This window comes from Panicum virgatum, chromosome 1K (genome assembly GCF_016808335.1).
Source record: "Panicum virgatum strain AP13 chromosome 1K, P.virgatum_v5, whole genome shotgun sequence".
Taxonomy (NCBI): domain Eukaryota; kingdom Viridiplantae; phylum Streptophyta; class Magnoliopsida; order Poales; family Poaceae; genus Panicum; species Panicum virgatum.
The window spans coordinates 7,442,558-7,463,802 of NC_053136.1; the positions used below are offsets into that span (position 1 = coordinate 7,442,558).

The 21,245-nt window shown below is 48.5% G+C and overlaps 1 protein-coding gene and 1 long non-coding RNA gene across 3 annotated transcripts; one reads left to right on the plus strand and one right to left on the minus strand.

Annotated features, from left to right (window-relative positions):
* Positions 1-10,794: 10,794 nt before the first annotated feature.
* On the plus strand, positions 10,795-16,341 carry LOC120648338. The gene is made up of 2 exons (XR_005664906.1): positions 10,795-11,191; positions 14,381-16,341. It is a non-coding gene; the product is annotated as an uncharacterized LOC120648338 (long non-coding RNA).
* On the minus strand, positions 13,581-19,288 carry LOC120648326 (putative multidrug resistance protein). Of its 2 annotated transcripts, XM_039925066.1 has the most exons (6): positions 18,898-19,288; positions 18,736-18,790; positions 18,011-18,647; positions 17,383-17,923; positions 15,306-16,196; positions 13,581-15,232 (listed from the first exon to the last, which is right to left on the minus strand). In XM_039925066.1, the coding sequence occupies exons 1-6, from the start codon at positions 19,135-19,137 to the stop codon at positions 13,850-13,852; spliced, it is 3,747 nt and encodes a 1,248-aa protein (XP_039781000.1). In that variant the 5' UTR covers positions 19,138-19,288; the 3' UTR covers positions 13,581-13,849. The 2 variants fall into 2 exon arrangements, with proteins under 2 accessions (XP_039781000.1, XP_039781008.1); XM_039925074.1 differs by lacking the exon at positions 18,736-18,790 and having other exon boundaries at positions 18,011-18,730; positions 18,977-19,288.
* Positions 19,289-21,245: the final 1,957 nt, after the last annotated feature.

Sequence of the window (21,245 nt, forward strand, 5' to 3'; positions counted from 1 at the left end):
GAGTATTTCATCTCTCCCCTCATTCAGTTGGACTGCCTCCAGGGCATCCATCATCAACTCCCATTCCCTCATCTCCTGGTGGGTCAGTGATCGTCTAAACTTTAGGTTGCAACCTATAGATCTAAGAGCCTCTTCCACGGTCACACTTTGGTCAGAGCAGCAGTTGTAGAGGCTGTGGAAGTCTATTTTCAAAGCACGGTCGCCCAGCCAGACATCCTCCCAAAATCTGGTCTGCCTGCCGCTTTTAATTTTCATAGCTCTTCCCCACTGGAACCATTTTCTGACTCCTAGTACTCCTCTCCAGAATTGCGAGCCAGAACTCCTCTTAATCTGGAAAATATTTTTTTGACCCAGATACTTCCGCCTCAAGAGATCGCAGCACATGTTGTCAACATCATTTTCCAGTCTGTCAAGCCACTTGGCCACCAGACAAACGTTCATAGCTCTCACATCCAAGATGCCAAGACCACCGAAGTCTTTGGGCCGGATCAGGACTTCCCATTTGACCATACGATATTTCCTTTTTTTACTTGTTCCTTGCCAGAAGAACCTAGAGCGTAACTCGTCAATAACTTGGTAATTCCCTTCATAGAGTATGTAAATCCCCATGGTATACAAAGGAACACTAGATAAGCAAGAGTTGATGAGCACCACTTTGCCTCCTGAGGACAGGTTGTCACACTTCCACATGCTTAGCCTTTTGCGCACTTTATCTCCCACGTAGCTTAGTTGCGCTTTTGATAGCTTGGAGTCACTTACTGGGAGACCGAGGTAGGTCATGGGAAATTTCCCAATCTTGCACCAAAAAATAGCCGCAATTCTACTCTGTTCAGCCAACTCTACTCCAACAGAAAAAATTTCGCTCTTGTCATAATTAGTCTTCATGCCAGACATCGCTTCAAAGCAATAAAGTATAAATTTTAGATTCCTAACATTCAAATCAGAATTTCCGATGAAAATGACGGTGTCGTCAGCATACTAGAGATGGGTGAGACCTCCCTCTACTAAATCTAGTGTCACCCCCTCAATATCACCGGCAGCCCGAGCGGCGCTAAGCATGGCGGACAGCGCATCTCCCACAAAGTTGAAGAGGAGAGGTGATAGGGGATCCCCTTGTCTCAGACCTCTAAAGCTCTTGAAAAATTCCCCTCTCTCTCCATTAATGTCAATTGCAACCCTGCCACCCTTCGCAGCTTTCATAATCCAGTCGATCCAAGTGTGGGAGAAATTTCTTGATCTCAATACCTCTTCCAAGAAGGACCAGCTCACTCTGTCATAAGCTTTCTCGAAGTCAAGTTTCAGAATGATCCCTTTTTCTTTTTTCACATGGAGCGAATGTAGCACTTCATGCAAGATAACCACACCATCAAGAATATTCCTTCCTGGAATAAAAGCTGTCTGATTTTTGCTAATAACTCTACTTGCCACTGGAGTTAGTCTTCAGGTAAGGACCTTGGTAATAATCTTGTAGATGATATTCAGGAGACAAATTGGTCTAAATTGCTTAATGTTATTTGGCAGCTTCAACTTTGGGATCAGAATAATTACTCCATAGTTCAGCCTCCACAGGCCCAGGGATCCCTCATGAAGTTCATCTAGCATTTCCTTGATATCATTTCTTAGTAATGGCCAGAATTCTTTATAAAATTCTATAGAGAGACCGTCTGGACCAGGGGCTGTGCCATTTCTCATCTCTTTTAACGCAGCATCTAGTTCTTCTAGAGTGAATGGTTTAGTCAACTCCTCATTCTCCTCAGGAGTGATCAATTGTTGTCTGGTCCAGACCCCACTGTTTAAATGAATATCAGCTGTCTCTTTCTTCCCAAACAACTTTTTATAGTACTGAGTAATGTGTTTTCTTAGCTCTGCATTTTCAGTTAAGGTGGCACCATCCTTTTTCCAAGGAATGGATTGTCGTTTTCCTTTTCCTCCCATTAGCACATTTGTGGAAGAAAGCTGTGTTAGAGTCTCCCTCCAGCAACCATTTCACCCCTCCACGCTTCTGCCAATAAATTTCCTCAGCTGTATAGATGTCTTGGAGTTCTTTTTCTAAAAAGTATCTGATTTTCCATTGATGCTCAGAGAGCCCTCCTAACTCAGCTTACATATCCATGTTACCCAAAGTTAGCAAGAGTTGTTGTTTGTGTTTCCTCATGTCACTCGCAAAATTAGCTCCACATCCCTTCGTACTCTTCCTTAGTTTCCCAGCAAGCACATGCCAGTGGTCTAAGCATTTTATCTTAAATCTCGAGGGCCACTTGGAAATTAGCTAGTAACCCGTCTTGTGTTAGCCACATGGGATCAAACCTAAAATATCTAGGTAGGTGAGACATCTCTTCTTCCAAACACACAATCAGGGGATTATGATCTGATCCCACTCTAGTGGTAGCATAGACTCTTACCAAGTTATATCTGTCCTCCCAAGTATTATTCACAAAAACTCTGTCAAGCACACTTTGCACTAGTAGCACCTATTTATTGGACCATGTATAGCGACTCTCTCCTCTATGAAGTTCTTTGATGGCTGTCCTGTCTATCAAATCATTAAAAGCTTGCATCCACCCCACATCCACATTGCCTGAGATTTTGTCCTCCACTCTCCTAACCAGATTAAAGTCACCTCCCATGATAAAAGGCAGCAGACAGGTAGAGATCATCTCAGCTAATTCATTGAGGAATTCAGCTTTCCTATTGTCTTGAAAAGGCCCATAAACATTAAAGAGACACCACTGGAAATTATCAGAAACATTCTTGAGTTCAAAGAAATGACAGAAGGTCCCTTTTTCTTCTTTGGTGACCATCGCTAAATCTCTATCCACTCCCATCAGGAGCCCCCCAGAGTGCTCATTGGAGGCTATCCAACTCCAAGAAAAGTCTCTACCTCTACTGAAATAATTTAGCTCTCTTGATTTGAAGGTGTCTTTGATTGTTTCTTGCAGACAGATAAACTTGAAATCATGCCAATTGCATAGCTCTACTAATTGCTTTCTTCTTCCAGCACCCCCACCCCTCTAATGTTCCAAAAAAGCATCTTCATTAACTCTTCTTTTTTTATCCCCCCCTCTTCTTCTGGGGGAGGCTTCATTTTTGGGCGCTGGGATATCTTCTTGGTTAGATGGGTTCACTAACTCTTCAAGGGGGTTACTCTCATCAGGATTTGAGACATGTTTTTCAACTGCTGCTAGCTCTTCTTTCTGCTTTTTTGTATTCAATTGCCTGCTGAATTGCTGCTTGTGCCAATTCTTTAGCTCTCAGAAGGGTTAAGTTTTCAAGTTCACTGGTCACATCAAAATTTAAAGAGATACCACAATTTACAGCTAAGGAGTTAAGAGAACTATCATCCACCTCTTGAAGAATGATAAAGGGATTGGTTTTAGACATACCTGGAGCTTCAAGATTCTTAGCAGCCACTCTGTCTTCAACAAGTTTCAGCACTGAGATACCACTTCTAGGGACTCTCTTACTGAATGTAGTGGCTTGTGGAGGTGGATTTCTTTTGGGAATGTTATGGTCAGCTGGCAGTTCTGCTTCCAACAGATCATCCTCCTCACCCCAGTCTGCTACCTCAACTATCTCTTCTAAATGAGCCACTGGCTTCTCAACTAGCCACCCATTATCACTCTGATAGAGCACATCTTCATCTTCCTGAGTTTTCTCTCCCAAATCTCCCATCAAGACTGTTGTCAACTTACCCCCTGATCCCAGGGTCTGTTCAGATTTTTCCAACTGCGGTGTAGCACCATTTTGAGCATCCAGTAGTCCAATCTGGGTATTATAGGAGCATTGCATCCCTTGGTCCTCAGCAGCCAAGGTTCTCTGCCTGTGTGAACTAGCACTAGGAGTACTTTTTGGTCTAGACTCAGAGGGTGATTTCTGCTCTGGCGGAGCCCCTCCTTTCAAGATCTCTTTAGTTAGCTCATCATAATTATCCTGGGAGTCCTGTTCTTCCTCATCGGTTTCCTCATCTTTATTGTCACTCTTATCATGTGGATCCTGATTGGTCTTTGGGGGCCCTTGCTCAGAGACACACCAAGTGATCTTGTACCCTTGTTTGTTTATATACACTTCAGAGGAGCTGTTAATGTGAGCTGGGTTCTTGCAGGCTACTTTAATCCACACCTCTCGCCAGTTTAGTGATTCCACATGAACCTCTTCAGGGTCACCAACCAGGTAAGCTAGCTCTATCACAAAAGCTTCTTTTCTTGCAACTTTTGGGATTCCAGTCGCCCTGACCCAGGTATCTTTCAGAACACTAAAAGATTCTGGGGCCATCTCAGTCACCTCCACCGATGCCACAATATCAAAGCAAGTAAATCTGATATGACCCATTTTCTGCAATAATTTCATGACAGCCACCGAGGTCACAACTACCAAAAATTGATTAGAAGAGAGCCTCTTGACCTGCCAGTCCCATTCAGAGTCCGCCAAATATTTCAATTCTGTGTCAATTCTAAACCTTGTCCCTCTCCCCTCTAAGACGGTCATAATTGCTCTAATAGATTTGTCTACCTCTACTTGCTCTTCCGGGATAGTCATGCTATAGAATAATTGTCCAGGCATACCAAAGCCATCGAGTTTCAGACCTTTGTTCACTTTTGCATTGGGACACTTAGGAGCAATGTGGCCAGAAAGCTTGCAGCTGTAGCAATAGGACGGGTTGGTACACTGAGATTTGTGATGGCCATACTGATGGTAATTGTAGCACAACATACCTTGGTTCCCCCCAGATTCTTTTCCTGCCCATCTCGGTTCATCTCTTTTTGGTTGATCCCATCTTGACGAATTTTGTTGGAGAAATTGCTGCGTGGGAAACCGGCGCCCACCTTGGTCCCTGTTCAGCTTGTGCCGCAGATCCTCATCGGACATCTGTCTCATTTCTCGTCCAGGACCCTCTTCCCCCGTACGCTTCACACCAGCAAAGTTTCTCCTATCTTGTTCCCCTTCTCTGCGACCATCTCTACCCCCCACTGCTCTCTATGTGTCTGATGCCCAGGTTCCTTGAAACTCTCTCCAACTCTAGCACGCGGGTCAGTTTCCTCTCTGGGATCATGGAGCATACCTCTGCCATCTCGCTGAAATCGCCCCTCCCGCGAGCTCTAGAAGCGGCGATCCATCTTGTCTTCATTCAACACCTGCACAAACAATCTTGAGTCGGTGGTAGATGGCACCATAGGTTGCAGAAACTTTGCCTTGGCACCGAATCTCCTCACTTCCTCCCTTGTGCCCGGGAAGTGCATGGCATCCTTGTCCCAAACCCTAGCCGCCTCCACCCAGACCCATCTCGATCTGGAGAAACCAGACTGCTGCGGCGGGGGCAAGTAAGAGTGGTTGAAGAGGTCCAGAATGTCCAATCCTGAGTTGGACCGGCCCAGTGGACTGGAGGTTCGGCCCAAAACGGGGACTCCATCTTCAACCTCCGACTCGTAGCTCTTGGTACCAGCCGTCCCCCCTTCGGCAACATCTGCAAGGGGTGGAAATTGAATTTCATCCATTATTTGGGCAGTATCTCTTCGAATCGAGTTTGTTGAGCTCGCTTGGCCCGCCTCAGTCACCAACGAGCTCTTGCTTTCCCAAACAAATTGAATCAGCGCATTGGTCAGACTCACCGAGGTTGAATTCATGCTCACCGTAGGGAGATTCAGGTGCTTAACTCTACTCTCTCGGATGGCCTGACAGGGCGAGGAGTGCTTTGGCAGACCAATCGCAATCGCCGGACTGCGATTGCCCAGAACCACCGCCTCAGCGAAGCTGGCCCCGTGCAGAGGTGGAGTCAGCGGCTTACCAGAGCTAGGTGCCGCATCCCCCAGAACCACCCGCTTCTGCAGCGGACTCCCGACAGTCACCGGCGAATGCCTACGAGGCCCGACACCACCAGGGGGTAGGTGTGACCAGAGCTGGGGAATGGCCATGGTGAGGCGTCTGTGCCCCATGCAGTGCCGCTTCGCCGGAGCGCTCGAACTCTGCACGAATCCTCCTCAAATGTAGGAGAGAATGGTCGGGGGGGGGGGGCAGTTCCCCTCACCTTCCACCCAGGGGCTCCGGTGAGATCGCGCCGGCAGCGAACTTTCTCTCTCTAGGAGCTCTCTCTCTCTAGGAGCCCCGATGTGTACACCCGTCCATCATCTAAATATTGGATTGAATTCGAATTTGTGACATCTTTGCTCCTTTCCTCGTCTGCGTTCGCCTGCAAAGTTGTTGCCCATCGCCTCCGGCCGCAGGTGCCTAGTCGGCTACCCCTTTGCTGTACCTGCCGGTGATTAGTTCACCGACGCCAATGCCAAGTATGTCGTGCCAGTCGATGCAGGCAAATCGACTCTCCCAGTTCAGCGGCCCTTCGGCCTGCCATGGCTGGTCGTAGCCCCATCCATAGATGACGATGGCGAAGCGGGAACGAGCTGGTGTCAAGCGCAGCCACAGAACCGCCGGCACGGTCACCGGGCCGTGGCCTTCGCGGCGGACGAGCCGGCACGGGGCGTGGCTGCCGGGACGTGACCTCCACCGCGAATGAATCAACGTGAGGCACGGTTGAGGCTAGGTCAGCGCACCCTCTGCCATGGATGAGCTGGCACCGAGCGCGTCCGCCGGGCTCTGGCGCGTGGCTACGCCGGCCGCGGTGCAAGCCTCCACGGCGGACAAGTCGGCGCCGAAGAGGTGTGAGAGGAGGAAAAAAGAAGAGAGGATGGGTTGGCGATGTGGGGTGCGTGAGAAACACCAGTGGCATCTCTTTCTCGCATGACTGCACAGGATAAGATAGAAATTCACAGGAACAATTTTTTTCATTTCACACATGTCAATATAAAAACATAAATGGAAAAAATTGAAGAGGTATAGCAGAACGGGATGGAGTTGTAGAAAACTAAATGGAGACATCTTTCGTTGCTATTAATATGTACCAGGACGATTTGATAGTAAATTTCTAAAACATGTATGTTTCGGCGTCACCGACTCAATTTTGCCTTTTTTTTTTCTGAGTACATAACTAGGCATGCATTAGAACAACGACAATGTGGCGAGAAGTTGAAATGCTTACTTTTACCCTATTGTGTTATTTCACCTTTCCTCTTAACTTCTTTCTCTTTTTTTTTCCCACACACTTCTAGTCTGTTGCGCCTTTTTTTTTTTTGCGAGGAGTCTGCTGCGCCTTTAGTTTCGTATCCGTATTCATTTCCTGTCCTCGCGGCTCGTGGCCTCCACGGCTCCACTCCTCCCCGCCGGGGCGGCGGCCGCCGTGCTGTGCGGGCAGGGCTGGCAGCCTCTGCCGCGGTCGTGGTCGGCCGCTGCCTTTCTCTCTGACGATGGCTGGGACGACGGGCGGCGGAGACCGGCCGGCGAGGGGCGGCGTCACCCGGTTGCATCGGTCGCCAACCAACACCAACTGCCCAACCAGAGCCGTGGAGAAATTTATTACTGCACGCGAATCTGGTGGGCCGCTGCGTGCCCGCGCGTCGCTCGCCGTAGAGCGGCCGCCGCGGCCGGTGGCGTGCGCGCACGCGGGACGCAGCGGCGGCCTGCGCTGCTGGGGCTCCGGGCGGCTGCGCGCGCGACTGGCGCCGTGGCGCGCCATGTGCGCTGCAAGTGCAAGCTACCGCTGCCCGGCGTGGCGTGGGCACCGCCACCGTGGCTTCGTGAGCCGCGCGCCGTGGGCTCGTCCTTGCACAGCTCGGGTGCAGGGTGCGATGCATGGATCCTGGCGCTGCCTGCCTGCCTCTGCGCCGCCTGCGCGAGGCGAGGGCGAGAGGAAAGATGAAGCTCGCCGCTGCAGTGACAGCTCGCCGCGTTTCATGGCTTTCTTCTTCTTCGCAGGCTATTATTGAGTCGCGCCAGCAGGAAGGAGCTTCCCAGTTGCTCGAATCAAGAGGGGGTTGGACAAGTCGAGAAATTTACTAAATTGAACAAGAATTATCGTGCCTGACGAGCACTGTAAACCTGCTCAGTTTTTTTTTTTTTTTTGCACCCGCCCAAATGGAAGCCCATGCCGATGCCATCATCACGGAAGCATGATCTGCGTGAGACTAGCTGCTGCTCCATAATAACGCTAGGGAGACTAGAATTAACTTGCACGGCACAGCACGGGTACGGTGATGCCGGCGGCCGGCCGCCGTGCGCGTACATGATGGGTACTGTAGCTCGTACCGCCCGCGAGCATGATGGGCGATGATGCCCGGCCGGTGATAAAGGTAATGATGATGACCGGGGCGGCCGGCCGGGCGGATCGGACCCAAGCGGCCTGCCGGCCGGGTTGCATGGCGGCGCACCCAACACCAACCGCACGAGCATGATTTTTTTTTTGCATTTATTTATGAGTAAGTAAAGCCTATTCCAAGATACACGACTAGTATTACATTCCAACACGATAATGACAAAATGATCTGGATAATTAAGCACCTGTGTGCAATTCTAGCAATATTTTCTCTCAAGCATCTCGTATTGTTGCACATGTTCTAGCTAGCTGGATCCGAAAATAAGCGTGGTAATAGCTTATGGCTCTAATGTATCCTTCACAAATCAACTCGCATTTTAATTATTATTAGCTTAAAATTATATAAATATATTAATTCTATCTTTTTTTTTGTTCGTTGCCATTTCTTAAGTTATCTAGGCTAGACGGTTTACAAGTGGAAAAGTAGACAAATATGCAAAGAGTAAAAACGCCTTCCCGGCCTCCTCCTAAAATTAATGTTCGTGGGCGTGGACGATTGGTTGGTCAGTGCTCAGTAGGTAAGTTCGTCTTCGTCATGGATCGTCTCGACCACTCTTCCACCACTAATTCTCTATTCGATCGGGTGGTTCTGTATAACAATCAGCAGACGTGGCGTGCGGTTAGAACGACTAAACAGCAGAGCTGGCATCGCCATCTTTTTCTGGTTCAGGCCAGCAGAGCACGTCCCATCCGGCCTGTTCGTGCTCGTCATTAAAGCGTAAGAGCATTACATGTCGTATAAGATTTGTCCTAAGTTAAATTTGATTAACTTTAATCAAATTTATAAAAAAATATAGCAACAACTATAGTATCCATCCAACATATATGTATAGGTTATGTGGTTGAAATTTCCTACTTTCTGAGTTAGAAATCAGCCAAACACGATGGTCACGCGTATATTGGAAATCAGCCAAACACGATGGTCACGCGTATATTGGTCCACTCCTCTCTCTCACCTGATACCGGTCCAACCACCAATCCACTCCTTTTGGCCCTCTTGATTTGATTTGATCGCGCTTAATCGTCTCCGTTCGTGTTTTTGTATGAAATGAGCTCGGGCTGCGTAGTGGTAAGGGGAGCGGCAAGTCATAAAGCCGGAGAACCAGCCAAGTAGACAAGGGTGATGCGCCATGTATGGCTAGCGGCAGAAACTTAGCGCAGCACGACACCGTAGAAAACCTCGGCAAAATGCCACAACCATCTCCGACCTACACAGGGGACGCTTGAGCCTTCAAGTAGGTGATGCTCCGACATCACGTAGCCATGTGGATCGATCCACATTTTATCTTCATATTATGGTCATTCTGAAATTAGTTATAACAATCTATTTGACCAAGCCAGGGGTCTATTTTGGACAGCAGAGAGCAGCAATTTAGATCTTATTTGTAGTTTGAAACTAGAATGTTAGCATAATATGCTTAGACCTGTGACTAGGGGTGGTAAAAGGCTCTAGATTTTGGCCTAAAAATCTAAAGGCCGGACTCTAAAAGAGTCGGGCTCTAATTTTATATAATTTTGAGCTAAAAGATTTAAGAGCCATGTCGGGCTGTGAAGAGGCTACTAAGGCCATGACTCATTACCACCCCTACCTGTGACTCGAATTTGGTGAGGACAATTCTCATTCACCCCGTTCGGCTGGTGGACAGCCTCCAGCCTCTACAGTATTTCCCTCTCACACAACTCCAGCTCCAGCTTCCAGCCACCAGCCAGGCAACAGTGTTTTTCTCTCACACAACTCCAGCTCCAACCTCCAGCTCCAGCCTGCCGAACAGAGTGATTTATACTTAGGAAGTAGACTTGAGTAGATTATAAGGTTCTTCTGCTCCTAATTCCATGATCGGAGAATGTTCTTGAATATGGAGTAATTGAAAAGTCTGATACTATTAGTTATCGACATTATGAACTTTTCTGTATTTTGGATTGGGAATATCCAACTTTAAAATCCTAACTCCACTACTGCTAAGAATTAGGTAACTATGCCGGCTAGGTTTCATAAGGATGAACTCCTCTCTCATCTGATAAAACTCTCTCTTTGTCTCTCCTTAACATATTAGCAAAATTGATGATGTGACATGAATCAAATACTATGAAACTCACCGTAAAATCATATTGAGACTCACCTTAAAGTAGGATAAGTTCTGTTTTAGTAAAAAAAAAAGAGGCATGTCAATATGTCATGTGGACCCGCCACTTGTTGCATTATTCTGCAGTTTTATAAATCTATTTTTTAGCGAGTTCTTCAGTCAGTTTTTATAAATAGAGCCGCTTGATTCTGCTTCTCGACGTAAACAAAATGTTGCAACTTAATAATTCTAGAACAATATTGCCAACTAGGCGTGATTGGCATGGCTCCAATTTCAAAAAAAATTAGTAGAGTTCTTGGAGCTGTTCATACCCATCTCTAAAGATTCTTGGAGCTAGAGTGGTAAATAAATCAGTGATTTTTTTCTGAGTTATTATAATTTTATTTTAATTTTTAATTCTATAATGAAAATATAATATTTTAATCTATTTTACAAACTTCAGCTTCAGCACGGATCTCAGAGCTGGAGCCATTCAGGACGGGCCAGATAACTATTATTGGATTTATCACTTTATGCGAATATACAATATCGGCCCAACTTCCATTGGCCTTTTCAGGCCTGTCGCATGAGGCCCACAATCAAAACTAGGCCCTCACCGGAGCCCAAAATTTGGAGTTCCTACCCCTCGATGGCGGAGACCTCCGCGCCTGCCGCCGCGCATCCCAGCGTCCCCAGCGCCGCCGCAGCCCACCGTCGTCGGAGGCCGAATCCGACGTCCTCGCTGCGATGCAGCGCGGCGGTGCCTGACGCGGCTTCCCGCCTCCTTCAAGCGACACGGCGTCGCAATCGGGGTGCAACCCGATTCGGCTGCCTCCGCGCCGCCGATGCCGCGCGCCGGCGGATGGGACTCCGTACGGCGACGCCAGGGGACGCCGGCTCCTGTTTCTCTCTGACACGGGATGAGCTGGTACGGCCTCCAACTCTACTGCACAGCAAGTGTACCAGGCATACTCCCGTAGATCTTCCCGTACGAGTAAATTCAGAGCACCATGACACATTTCAGCGGACGTCGGATCCCCCTACCCCACCCACGGTGGAATTGCTTTAGGCTCCGTTTGGATGTATGTATTCAATCTAAGAATTTGGAATTGGCATTTGTAACCTCCAATTGCAGCTGTTTGGTTGCTTCAGAATTCAGAATTGGAATTAGACCTCAATACCAACCGGCATTCATAGTACTCACGCCCTTCCTCCCTCAATACCGAGCCATACCCCTTCGTATTGGGCAGAATTGCCCGTTTCTTCTGCGCCCACGGCACACTCTTCCCCGCGCACGACACCTTTCCCCGACGCCTCCGCCGACACGGCGCTCGCCGCTCCCGCGACCTTTCCCCTCTTCCTCGCAGCCGGCGGCCCGGCACCCCTTCCGTCCTTCCTCACGGCAGGCCCCAGCCGGCGCAGGCGCCCAGCCGCCCCTTCCCTTCTTCCTCGCGGTGGGCTCCTCCCGTTCTTCCTCGCAGCCGGCGGCGGCACCTCCGTCCTGCGCCGTCCCGCCATCCCTGCGCCTCCGCCGGCCCACTCCCGCCCCTCTGCCCCTCCACCGGCGTGATGTGGCCACGCGGCGCGTCCCATCCTCCGCCGGCCCGCCCCTGCGCCGTCCCGCTCCTGCCCTTCCGCCGGCGTGATGCACTCCATGGCCTCCTCCACCGAGCCCTGCCCTGCTCCCCTCGATGCGGCGCGACGGAGATCGATTCGGTGTCGGGGATACTCAATCCAGCAGTGGCAGAGCTCGATTTAGTGCCGGCAAACCCAAATTCGGCCGCGGCAGGGCTCGATTTGGTGCCAACAAGCCTCAAGCGTCCCCGCGCGAGCATGACGTCCCTCTGGCACTACGGCTGTCGGCCCTCCAGCTTCCGCTCCGACGCGGCCGCCCACCGCCGCCACTGACCCCTCTCTACCCCGGAGGCGCAACCACGAGCACTCCGCAGCTTCCATTTCGAGGTCGACGACGGAGGAGCGGCATGGTTGGGAGGTAAGAGGAGCGGCGGCCCGTCTTCTCCACGGCCGGTCGCGACGTCCTGTTCTAGCGTCCTCCTCTTTCAATTCCATGTGTATACATCCAAACAGGAATTGAATTATTTTGCTTCTTAGGATTCCAAGGTCCAATGCATTGGTCATCCAAACAATATAATTTGAATTGAGTCCATTTCAATACCATGGTTGTTTTGGTATTGAACCCAATTCAATACCATGCCCTCCAATATCGACATCCAAACGGAGCATTAGGGTTATTAGGATTCCCGCATTCTAATCGCCTCTGCTAAAAGCTTCCTTGAGTGAAATGGTCTAGACATATGGACATCTTACTCCTGCAAATACTAAATTGTGAATCGCTAATCTCAGTCCGGCATTTTTTTATAACAACAATCATGGATTTTATTTTGAGGCGGCCCATCATGGCAAACATGGATACTATCCATTGAACTGCTAATTGGTCTCGCGAGTATGGAGGGACTGCAGAGTTGTCCGGAGAGGGGGGGGGGGGGGGGGGGGGGGGGGGGGGTTGCCAATGCTTTATTAGGGCCTTTCAGCCAAAATGCACTAACAGAGCTGCTCAGAACCTGCAGTGGTCAACACTCAACACATATTTGATGCAGCGGCTGCTTAACTACAGTTCATTAGAAGTGCACAGATCCTTGCATATTAAAATTGACGCCTAGAAGCTATAAGCTAACGCTTGGAAATGTAACCTCTCCTTAACACCTTGTTTTCCCCTGTTTCCTTTCTTATCAGTGCCTATTCTGCTACCTGCGACTTCAGGTTCTTGGTTTTATGATTTTACTTATATACTTGACCAATAGTATCTATAATTTCAAATGTAAAAGTCCGGGAATGATAATTTAAACTACTTTATTGTACATATATCATATTCCCAATGTGCATACGCTAGCATGCGTTGTTAGCCTTTTCGTTTCCTGGCACTCAGATCTTGCTTCAGAATAAGCATCTCTTCTTCCTGTAATCAAACCAGATATGAAAATTCCTTTTTAACACTGTGGTGTTGTCTGGCTATGCAATTCCCCGAGGTAATCAACTTAGGTTTTAGTCTATGATTTCCGTACCCCATGTGATTGTCATTTGAAGGTTTTTAACATATAATGATGATACGATGCGGCCTTGAGTCCTTCACCTTCAGTGAAGAGCCGTGTCCGTACCCCGGCGGTAGTAGATATGACCCGTTCGCCTTCACCTGTGCTACCTCACCGGTGTGCTCCCTTGCAGAAATCATCTACGGCGGTCCGAGCCTCGTAAAAACAATTTTCGAAGATACCATACCCGGTATAAATGATACAAACAAAACAAAGATAAACTTTCCCTCACATTTCTTGTTCTTTGTGCATCTAGCATTTTATCAAGGAAATAATAGCTACTCACACCATTTGAGATGCTAGGTACACTCATATATCATATGTGCATAGAACAATGAGATGGACAATATCAACACAATCAATTATCGCAGGAAGCCTTGCTTCATTAACATTCTTGCTTGCTAATTAACCCACAATGGTTAATCATATTTTAATTGAGCTGCAAGTTTCGAAAGTGGTGCCATATATATTTGTTGTCATGCAAACTCTATATGTTGATTGTGTCCTTGTTGCATGGTAACCAATCCAAAGTATGTTCCAGCAGAACCCTTGCTCATGAGGGATGCATGTGTGCCTGTCTCTAGAACAATCCCTTTCTCAAGCACAGTGATCACATCACAATTTTGGATGGTGCTGAGCCTGTGTGCGACCACTAAACTAGTCCTCCCGACCAATATTCTGTCAAGTGCCTCCTGTACCACCATCTCGGAGTGGCTATCCAATGCACTTGTTGCTTCATCTAATAGCAAGATAGCAGGGTTCTTTAAGATTGCACGGGCAATCGCAATGCGCTGCTTTTGACCTCCTGATAACTGAATACCTCTCTCACCACACCATGTGTCGTATCCATCCTTGAGGCTAGTAATGAAATCATGTGCATTGGCGTACCTTGCTGCACTCACAACTTCTTCCTCAGTGGCTGTTTCAGTGCCATATACAATGTTCTCTCTGATGGTACCTGCAAAAAGTGTTGGTTCTTGGCTAACCAGTGCAATGTGCTTTCGCAGGGCTCGTAGGTTATATGTCTTGATGTCTATGCCATCAATCTCTATAGCCCCCACAAGAGGGTCATAGAACCGCTCGATAAGCCCAATGATGGTTGACTTGCCAGAACCACTTTGCCCAACAAGAGCTGTTGACTTACCTGGCTGGATGCTCAAGGAGAATCCTTTGAAGATGATCACATCTGGCCTTGATGGATACACAAAATCAATTTCTCTAATGTCCACCTTGCCTTCGAGATTCTCTGGTTTGTATCCCTCAGGGTTGTCGGGGTCAATTTCTGTCTCTCTATCAATAATAGAAAAAAGTGAAGTGACTGAATCAGCACCCTTGGCAAGGTCTGTTGTCATACTACCTGCATCTGCTATCACACGTCCTGTGCTTATCAAAATCAAGAAGGTTTGAAATAGGGCCTTGGAAGTAAGGTGGTGCTGAGCCATGAGTATTCCACCATACCAAAAGGTGAGGGCCCATACGCATCTCAAAATGCTCATGGAGGTACCGAGCCCCAGACCAGCAAACCAGGACTGCCTGATACTTTCCTTGCGAGGGCCTACCTGTGCTTGGTCAAAGAGGCGTAGGATGCGGTCTTGGGATGAGAAAGCAGTTACTGTGCGAAGATTAGCGACTGCCTCAACAGCTAGCTTGCTACATTCAGATTGTGCCTGTAATGATTTCTTGGACATGCTCTTTAGTAAGATACGACGAGTATAAAAGCAAACAATGACAATTGGTTGCACAAAAATCATCACTAGTGCCAAACGCCAAGCAATTGCGAGACTCATGATGCAGGCAATTAGCACTGAAGAAGCTGTTTGGATGACAAGGGACATTCTATCACCAATGAGCGATCTCACCTACAAGAAAAATATGGTCAAGAATTATTCTTCTCAGATTTTTAATAAATGTTGTTTCAGTATTTGAACTTACAACGTTGGCATCCTGGGCAAGTTGTGAGCATATGGCACCACTAGAGTTCTTATCACTGTCGAACCACCCAATCTCAAAAGTTAGAATTTTTGAAATCATCCGTTCTCTTATCCTTTTGGTGAGATATTCCCCCATGACACCGAAGTTGTGGTGTTGTGCAATATTCATCAGGAATGAAAACAATGCAAGACCAACAAAGAACAGTGAGTAGATTCTGGTTTGATCCTTCATCTCTTCATGATCCGTCAAGAAGTAGATTGAGACCATGCTCCCCATGGCGTATGCGTACGTGGGTTGTATGCCTCCAACCACAATTGCACTAAAGCTTCCCATCAGTGCTTGCTTCCACTCGGGTTTATTAAGCATCAATAGCCTTATGAAGGATGGCACAGGAAGCTTTAACGGCTCTGTTTTGTTGTCATTACCTTCATCATTACCCATGGATAGTGTTATGATTGATCCGCTTGCTGTGGATATCCTCTTGCTCATACCATGGCTGCTTGATTGCCGCATAAGAGATGTACTTCTTGTTCCATCAACCTCTTCAGAATCTGTTGACTCTTTGGTCTGTTGAAGGAGGACAAGAGATGAGTAGAGTCCATTCTCATTGGCAATGAGCTCATAATGGGATCCCAGCTCCTTGACCTCACCGGACTGCATGACCGCAATCGTATTTGCATTTTGGATGGTGGATAGGCGATGGGCAATGACAATTGTAGTTCGACCCATGGAGGCCAGTTCAAGCGCCTCCTGGACAACATGCTCTGAATTAGTGTCCAATGCACTGGTGGCTTCATCAAGGAGAAGGATCTTGGGTGACTTTATGATTGCTCTAGCAATAGCAATCCTTTGCTTCTGTCCTCCGGACATTTGGACACCATGCTCACCCACCTGTTTTAGTTATATACATGGTTAGTGTCCAAGTATGAGTAGCATTTTATATTTTTAGAAGAAGATATCTAGTTTCAAGATCATTGGTTTTGTGAATGTAAATCAAACAATTATCATGTACAGGTAGCTAACACTTTTGGTTGTACTCTCTCCGTCCCAAAATACAGTCATTCTAGAATTCAAAATTTGTCCCAAAAAATAAGTCACCCTACCCCTATTTGGAAAGTGCATGTGCATGTAAGAATCAATTTAGTGCCAAATATGGATAATAAATCAGGCAAACATGATCATTTTACATTCTTGTTAATCTTTCCGAAAATTCCTAGGATGACTTGTTTTTTTGGGATGGAGGGAATAAGTTATAACCATCTGTAATTTATAGTGACAATATAACCCAAGTTAGCGTGGTGGCAAAAAGATAATTTGTGCATTACAATTTTGACGACTGGTTATAAGTTTTTTATAAGAATATATTAGTATATTTGTGTGATACTTATACAAGATTAAGATATTTACGGCTAAAATTAATATTTATTTAATCAGGACAAACTGCTTGATGGAATCCTTCGATTGATGTTGCAGCTATCAAAGTTTTCTTGAGAAGAAATTGAATGGCTTTTACTGCCCGGAAAACTGAGTACATATGCTGTCAAGTGTCAACGGCAAGCAGAGACTTTCGTAACAGAGTAAGGAATAAGCATCTTGGCTCGATGTTCGATTGTTTGAAGCTCTGTTTTCAAGGCGTCGCCTAGGCATCGCCTAGGCGACAAGGCGGTGGCGGCTCGCCTTGTTTAAGGTCTCGCCTTAGCCCGCCTAGGCGTCGCCTAGGCGATAAGGCGGTGGTGGATCGCCTCGCCTCGCCTTACCGCTTTAAAAACATAGGTTTGAAGTGATCGTTCTACCTTTGTTACGATTAACAGATGGTATAGGGCATGGGGATGGGCCAGGTATATGTCCTTTCTTTTCTATGAACTTTTTGTGCGGTATATTGTTGAGTTTGATTTTTTTTCTATTTCAATTATGTTTGGTTATCTCTGAAGCTATCTAGCGTTTGAATTCCAACCAAACAATTACTTTTTATCCTTTTCGATTTAAAATCATGTTTAATTGTTTCTCAAATTTATAATTTGCTTCTTGTTACTTCGCCATGTGTTTTAACTGCTTACACATTGTCCAGGATCGGTACCTGCGTGTGGTAGCCCTGCGGCAGCTGGGTGATGAAGTTGTGGGCGTTGGCCGCCTTTGCCGCGGCGACGACCTCCTCCTCCGTCGCGTCCTCCTTGCCGAACAAGATGTTCTCCTTAATGGACGTCGCAAACAGCGCTGGCTCCTGGCTGACCAGCCCCATCTGCGCGCGCAGCCACTTGAGCCGCAGCCGCCGGATGTCCACGCCGTCCAGGGTCACCTGTCCCGCTGATGGATCGTAGAACCGCTCCAGCAGGGCGATCGCCGTCGACTTCCCTGACCCGCTGCTCCCAACAAGTGCCACCGTGTGCCCCGCCGGCACGCGCAGGCTGAAGCTCTTGAAGACGGGGTTCTCGGGCCGCGATGGGTAGCAGAACTCCACGTCCTTGAATTCCACCTCGCCGGCGACCCTGGCCAGCTCCTCGCCGGCGTTGCTCTCCGAGTCGATCTTGGGCACCCGACGAATTATCTTCAGCATCCTCTCTGCCGCCGCGCTTGCCTCCGCGAAGTACTTGACGTTCGACAGCGCCTGCCCCAGCACTCTGCACATAAGGTTTGTCAATGGTGTTGACATCTAGTCATGTTGCTGTGAAGTAAGCATGGAGTTGCAGGTAGCTGGAATTACGTACGAGCCTCCGATGACGATGCTGGCGGAGGCGGCGTAGACGGTGCCGCCCTTGTAGCCATGAGACATGATGAGACGGGTGCCATACCAGACGTTGAAAGCGAAGATCGCGAAGGAGATGCCCTCGCTGCCGAGGGCGACTCCCTTGGCAACGCCCTGCTTGATCCCGAGCCGCGCCGACTCCTCCAGCGCGGCGGAGAACCGCGCCACGGTGCTGTCCTCCGCCACGAACGAGTACACGGTGCGCACCGACGACATGGCCTGCGCGGCGATGGCGCCTGGGCGCGTGTACTGCTCCCTGATCCGGCGTGCAAGGCCGATGAGGGTGCGGCCGTAGAGAAATCCGGGGACGACGAGCAGCAGCAAGGACGGCAGCCCCGCCAGCGTGAGCCGCCACAGCAGCGCGAAGCCGACGGCGTAGCTGCCGACGAACATGGTGGTGTTGGTCACGAAGTTGGGCACCTTCTCGCTCAGCACGTCCTGCACAGCGAGGCTGTCGCTGGAGACGCTGGCGATCACCTCCGACGTGGAGCCGGTCTTGAGATCGAAGTACTCCACGTCCTGCCGGAGCACGGCGCTCAGGTACCGTGCCCGCATCCGCGACGACTGCCGCTCCGCTGTCCGCGTCCAGCAATACCCTTCTGCAGTTACGCGCGCACAGTTGGTATCGTCAGAAGCAGTCACAAGCGCCGCCATTGGCGTGCAGGCGTAATTGCAAACCGAGCTCACCCAGGAACGCCATGACCCAGTTGGCGGCTGCCAAGATGAGGAGATTCCTTGCGTTCTGGTTGAGGCATGCCAGTGTGGAATTGGTCAGTGTGATGGTGTTCATGCGAGTTGTGACATGGCCAAATGGCTACGATTGCATGGAGATCAGAGATGCGATTATACCTCGTTCATCCTGGAACGAAATTGGTGGAGCCGGTCAGGGCCGCTGCCGGCGTCGGTGAATACGCGGCTGGCGATGAGCATCATTATCGGCGTCGACATGCCGTCGCCCATGGCGCCCACCAGGCCCAGCACCATGAGCGCAACGTCCACACCGTCCGCGTGAATGAACACTGAGGCGAACGACCGCAGCGCCGGCGCTGCCTTGGTCTCCGCCGTCTCCGGCAGCCCGTCCTTGCCCATATCCGGTGAGCAATGGCTGGGTAGCTGCACACGCCACGCCGGAGTTCAGCTCACGGCACTCCTGGTCGTTATTAGGCTGGCTATCTTTTTTCGGCTGTTTATGTGGTGGTATATACATGAAGACCATCCAACATAAAGGGGCTGGGTTTTTAAAGTTTCTCAAGTGGATCATTATAAATGAAAACCCAACCGATCGTGGAACATAAAGGTCCCCTATCACAACCTATCGTGACATCGCCTCCACCACGACGCCGGACACGTGCTGCGGCCGAACTTCCTACGCCAATAAGGCGCAGCGAGAGGCTTGCCAGGAAGTCGCGCATCACCGAGCCACCAAGCCGGCGTTGCAAGCTCAAAACATGATGATGAAGAAGCTCGGTTTAACTTCGGCGGCCCGTCCTTACCCATGTCCGGTGAGCAATGGCCGGGTACCTGCACACGCCACGCCGGAGTTCAGCTCACGGCACTCCTGGTCGTTATTAGGCTGGCTATCTTTTTTGGCTGTTTATGTGGTGGTATCTACATGAAGACCATCCAACATAAAGGGGCCGGGTTTTTAAAGTTTCTCAAGTGGATCATTCTGAATGAAAATCCAGATCGGCAATTAGACACAGTAAACGATATTAAAAGTTTGGAGATTTAGATGCTCACTTTGAGAGTTTGTGAACCTATGCAAAAAGTACAAAAAAAATATATGTTCGAGTACATTTTACTCCAAAATTTTCTATCAGATTTCAGCCATGACGACTGATTTAACCAAGGAAAGCTGAGCCCTTGTTCCTTATTAGTTAAAGCTATTCAAAGGAGATTCAATATTGTGAACTGTGTGTGTGCGCGCGCGTGTAAATATTATGGGTCCTATATGTTTGCAAAATGCAAAATAGGACTCATCAACGGCTATCAGTCGAAAAAGCTTTCTGTATTTCAGCTCTTAGTTTTTTAATTGAATACGAAATCCGAGGTCAAAGGGTGCTGCCTGTTTAATCGGATTATTACTGCACACGAAGCTTCGTCACGTTAACGTGGTGACGCCATTTCTCTTCTCGTCGTTCGTAATTAAAGAAGAGTCAACTTCTAGAAGCACGCAGGCAGTGTGGTCATCTAAAATCCGAGGTCAACTTACTTCTGTTGGCATAAACGTCGTGGCATCTCCAAAGTGGCACGGATAAAGAATAGAATCTGCCACACACCTCAGGCTTACTCCAACCGAGTAGGCAGCAGGGTACCCAAACCAAAAAAAGGTGCTGGAAGTGCACTGTAGCAGGACCTATCTCTCTCCAACCGAATAGGTAAACGCGATACGCATTTTAGGCTGAGGGGTACTGGAGACGCAGAAATGGGTCATCCCTCTCCCGCACGGGTCACTGTACGACCTGCCCACTACGCTTTTTACCTGCTCGGGTTTTTGCCTACCCAGGTGCCCGTCGCCCATCTCCTGGCCGCGAGACCTATACAGCAAAATGGGTCTCAGTTTTTTGCCTACTCGGTTGGAGTAAGCCTCAAATTCCAGCTTTGCAAAAACAAAACAAAAAAAACACGTACACACCTCAAATTCCATGCGCCCTCCGCCACTGATTATTATTTATTGGATGTACTGTCCTATCAAAATCATGATGAAAAATCCATTTTGCATTTATTTAAAATATGGTATAATGCCTACTATCATCCTACAAGGTTTCAACTTACTCCACTTGCCATAAAAAAAAAGGACAAATCTTAAAGGGTAGAATGGACAAATTGACATGATTTTGGGAAAATCGGACAAAAAAAATTAGGAAGTAGTGTTCCATACTTTGCCATATTGAGTTGAGTAATTTATATTTTTTTCTTTTTTTTCTTTTGCGAAAATATGCTGTTGTCTGTTTGGGACGAGTAAAGAAACACTGCAAATGCCGTGGGCCTACGAGGGCCACTAGGGCCATTAACCGAAACTAGGCCCAGACAAGCCCAAGAAAACTGTGGAATTCGTTGACGACAGGGAAAGGCGTAACGGTTACTTCCTCGTAGGCCGAACACGTTCGTTCTCGCCGTCCGCCGCCGCCGCCGCCGCCGCCGGCCCGCAGGTAACCCACATCCTCACAGCGAGGCGAACGGGTCTATTCCGAATC

Coding starts and splice junctions, on each gene's coding strand:
- LOC120648326 (XM_039925066.1), bottom strand. CDS start 19,137: ATGGGCAAGGACGGGCTGCCGGAGACGGCGGAGACCAAGGCAGCGCCG. Junction 18,791..18,897: donor TTCGTTCCAGGATGAACGAG/GTATAATCGCAT, acceptor TGCCTCAACCAG/AACGCAAGGAATCTCCTCAT. Junction 18,648..18,735: donor CTGGGTCATGGCGTTCCTGG/GTGAGCTCGGTT, acceptor GCGTAACTGCAG/AAGGGTATTGCTGGACGCGG.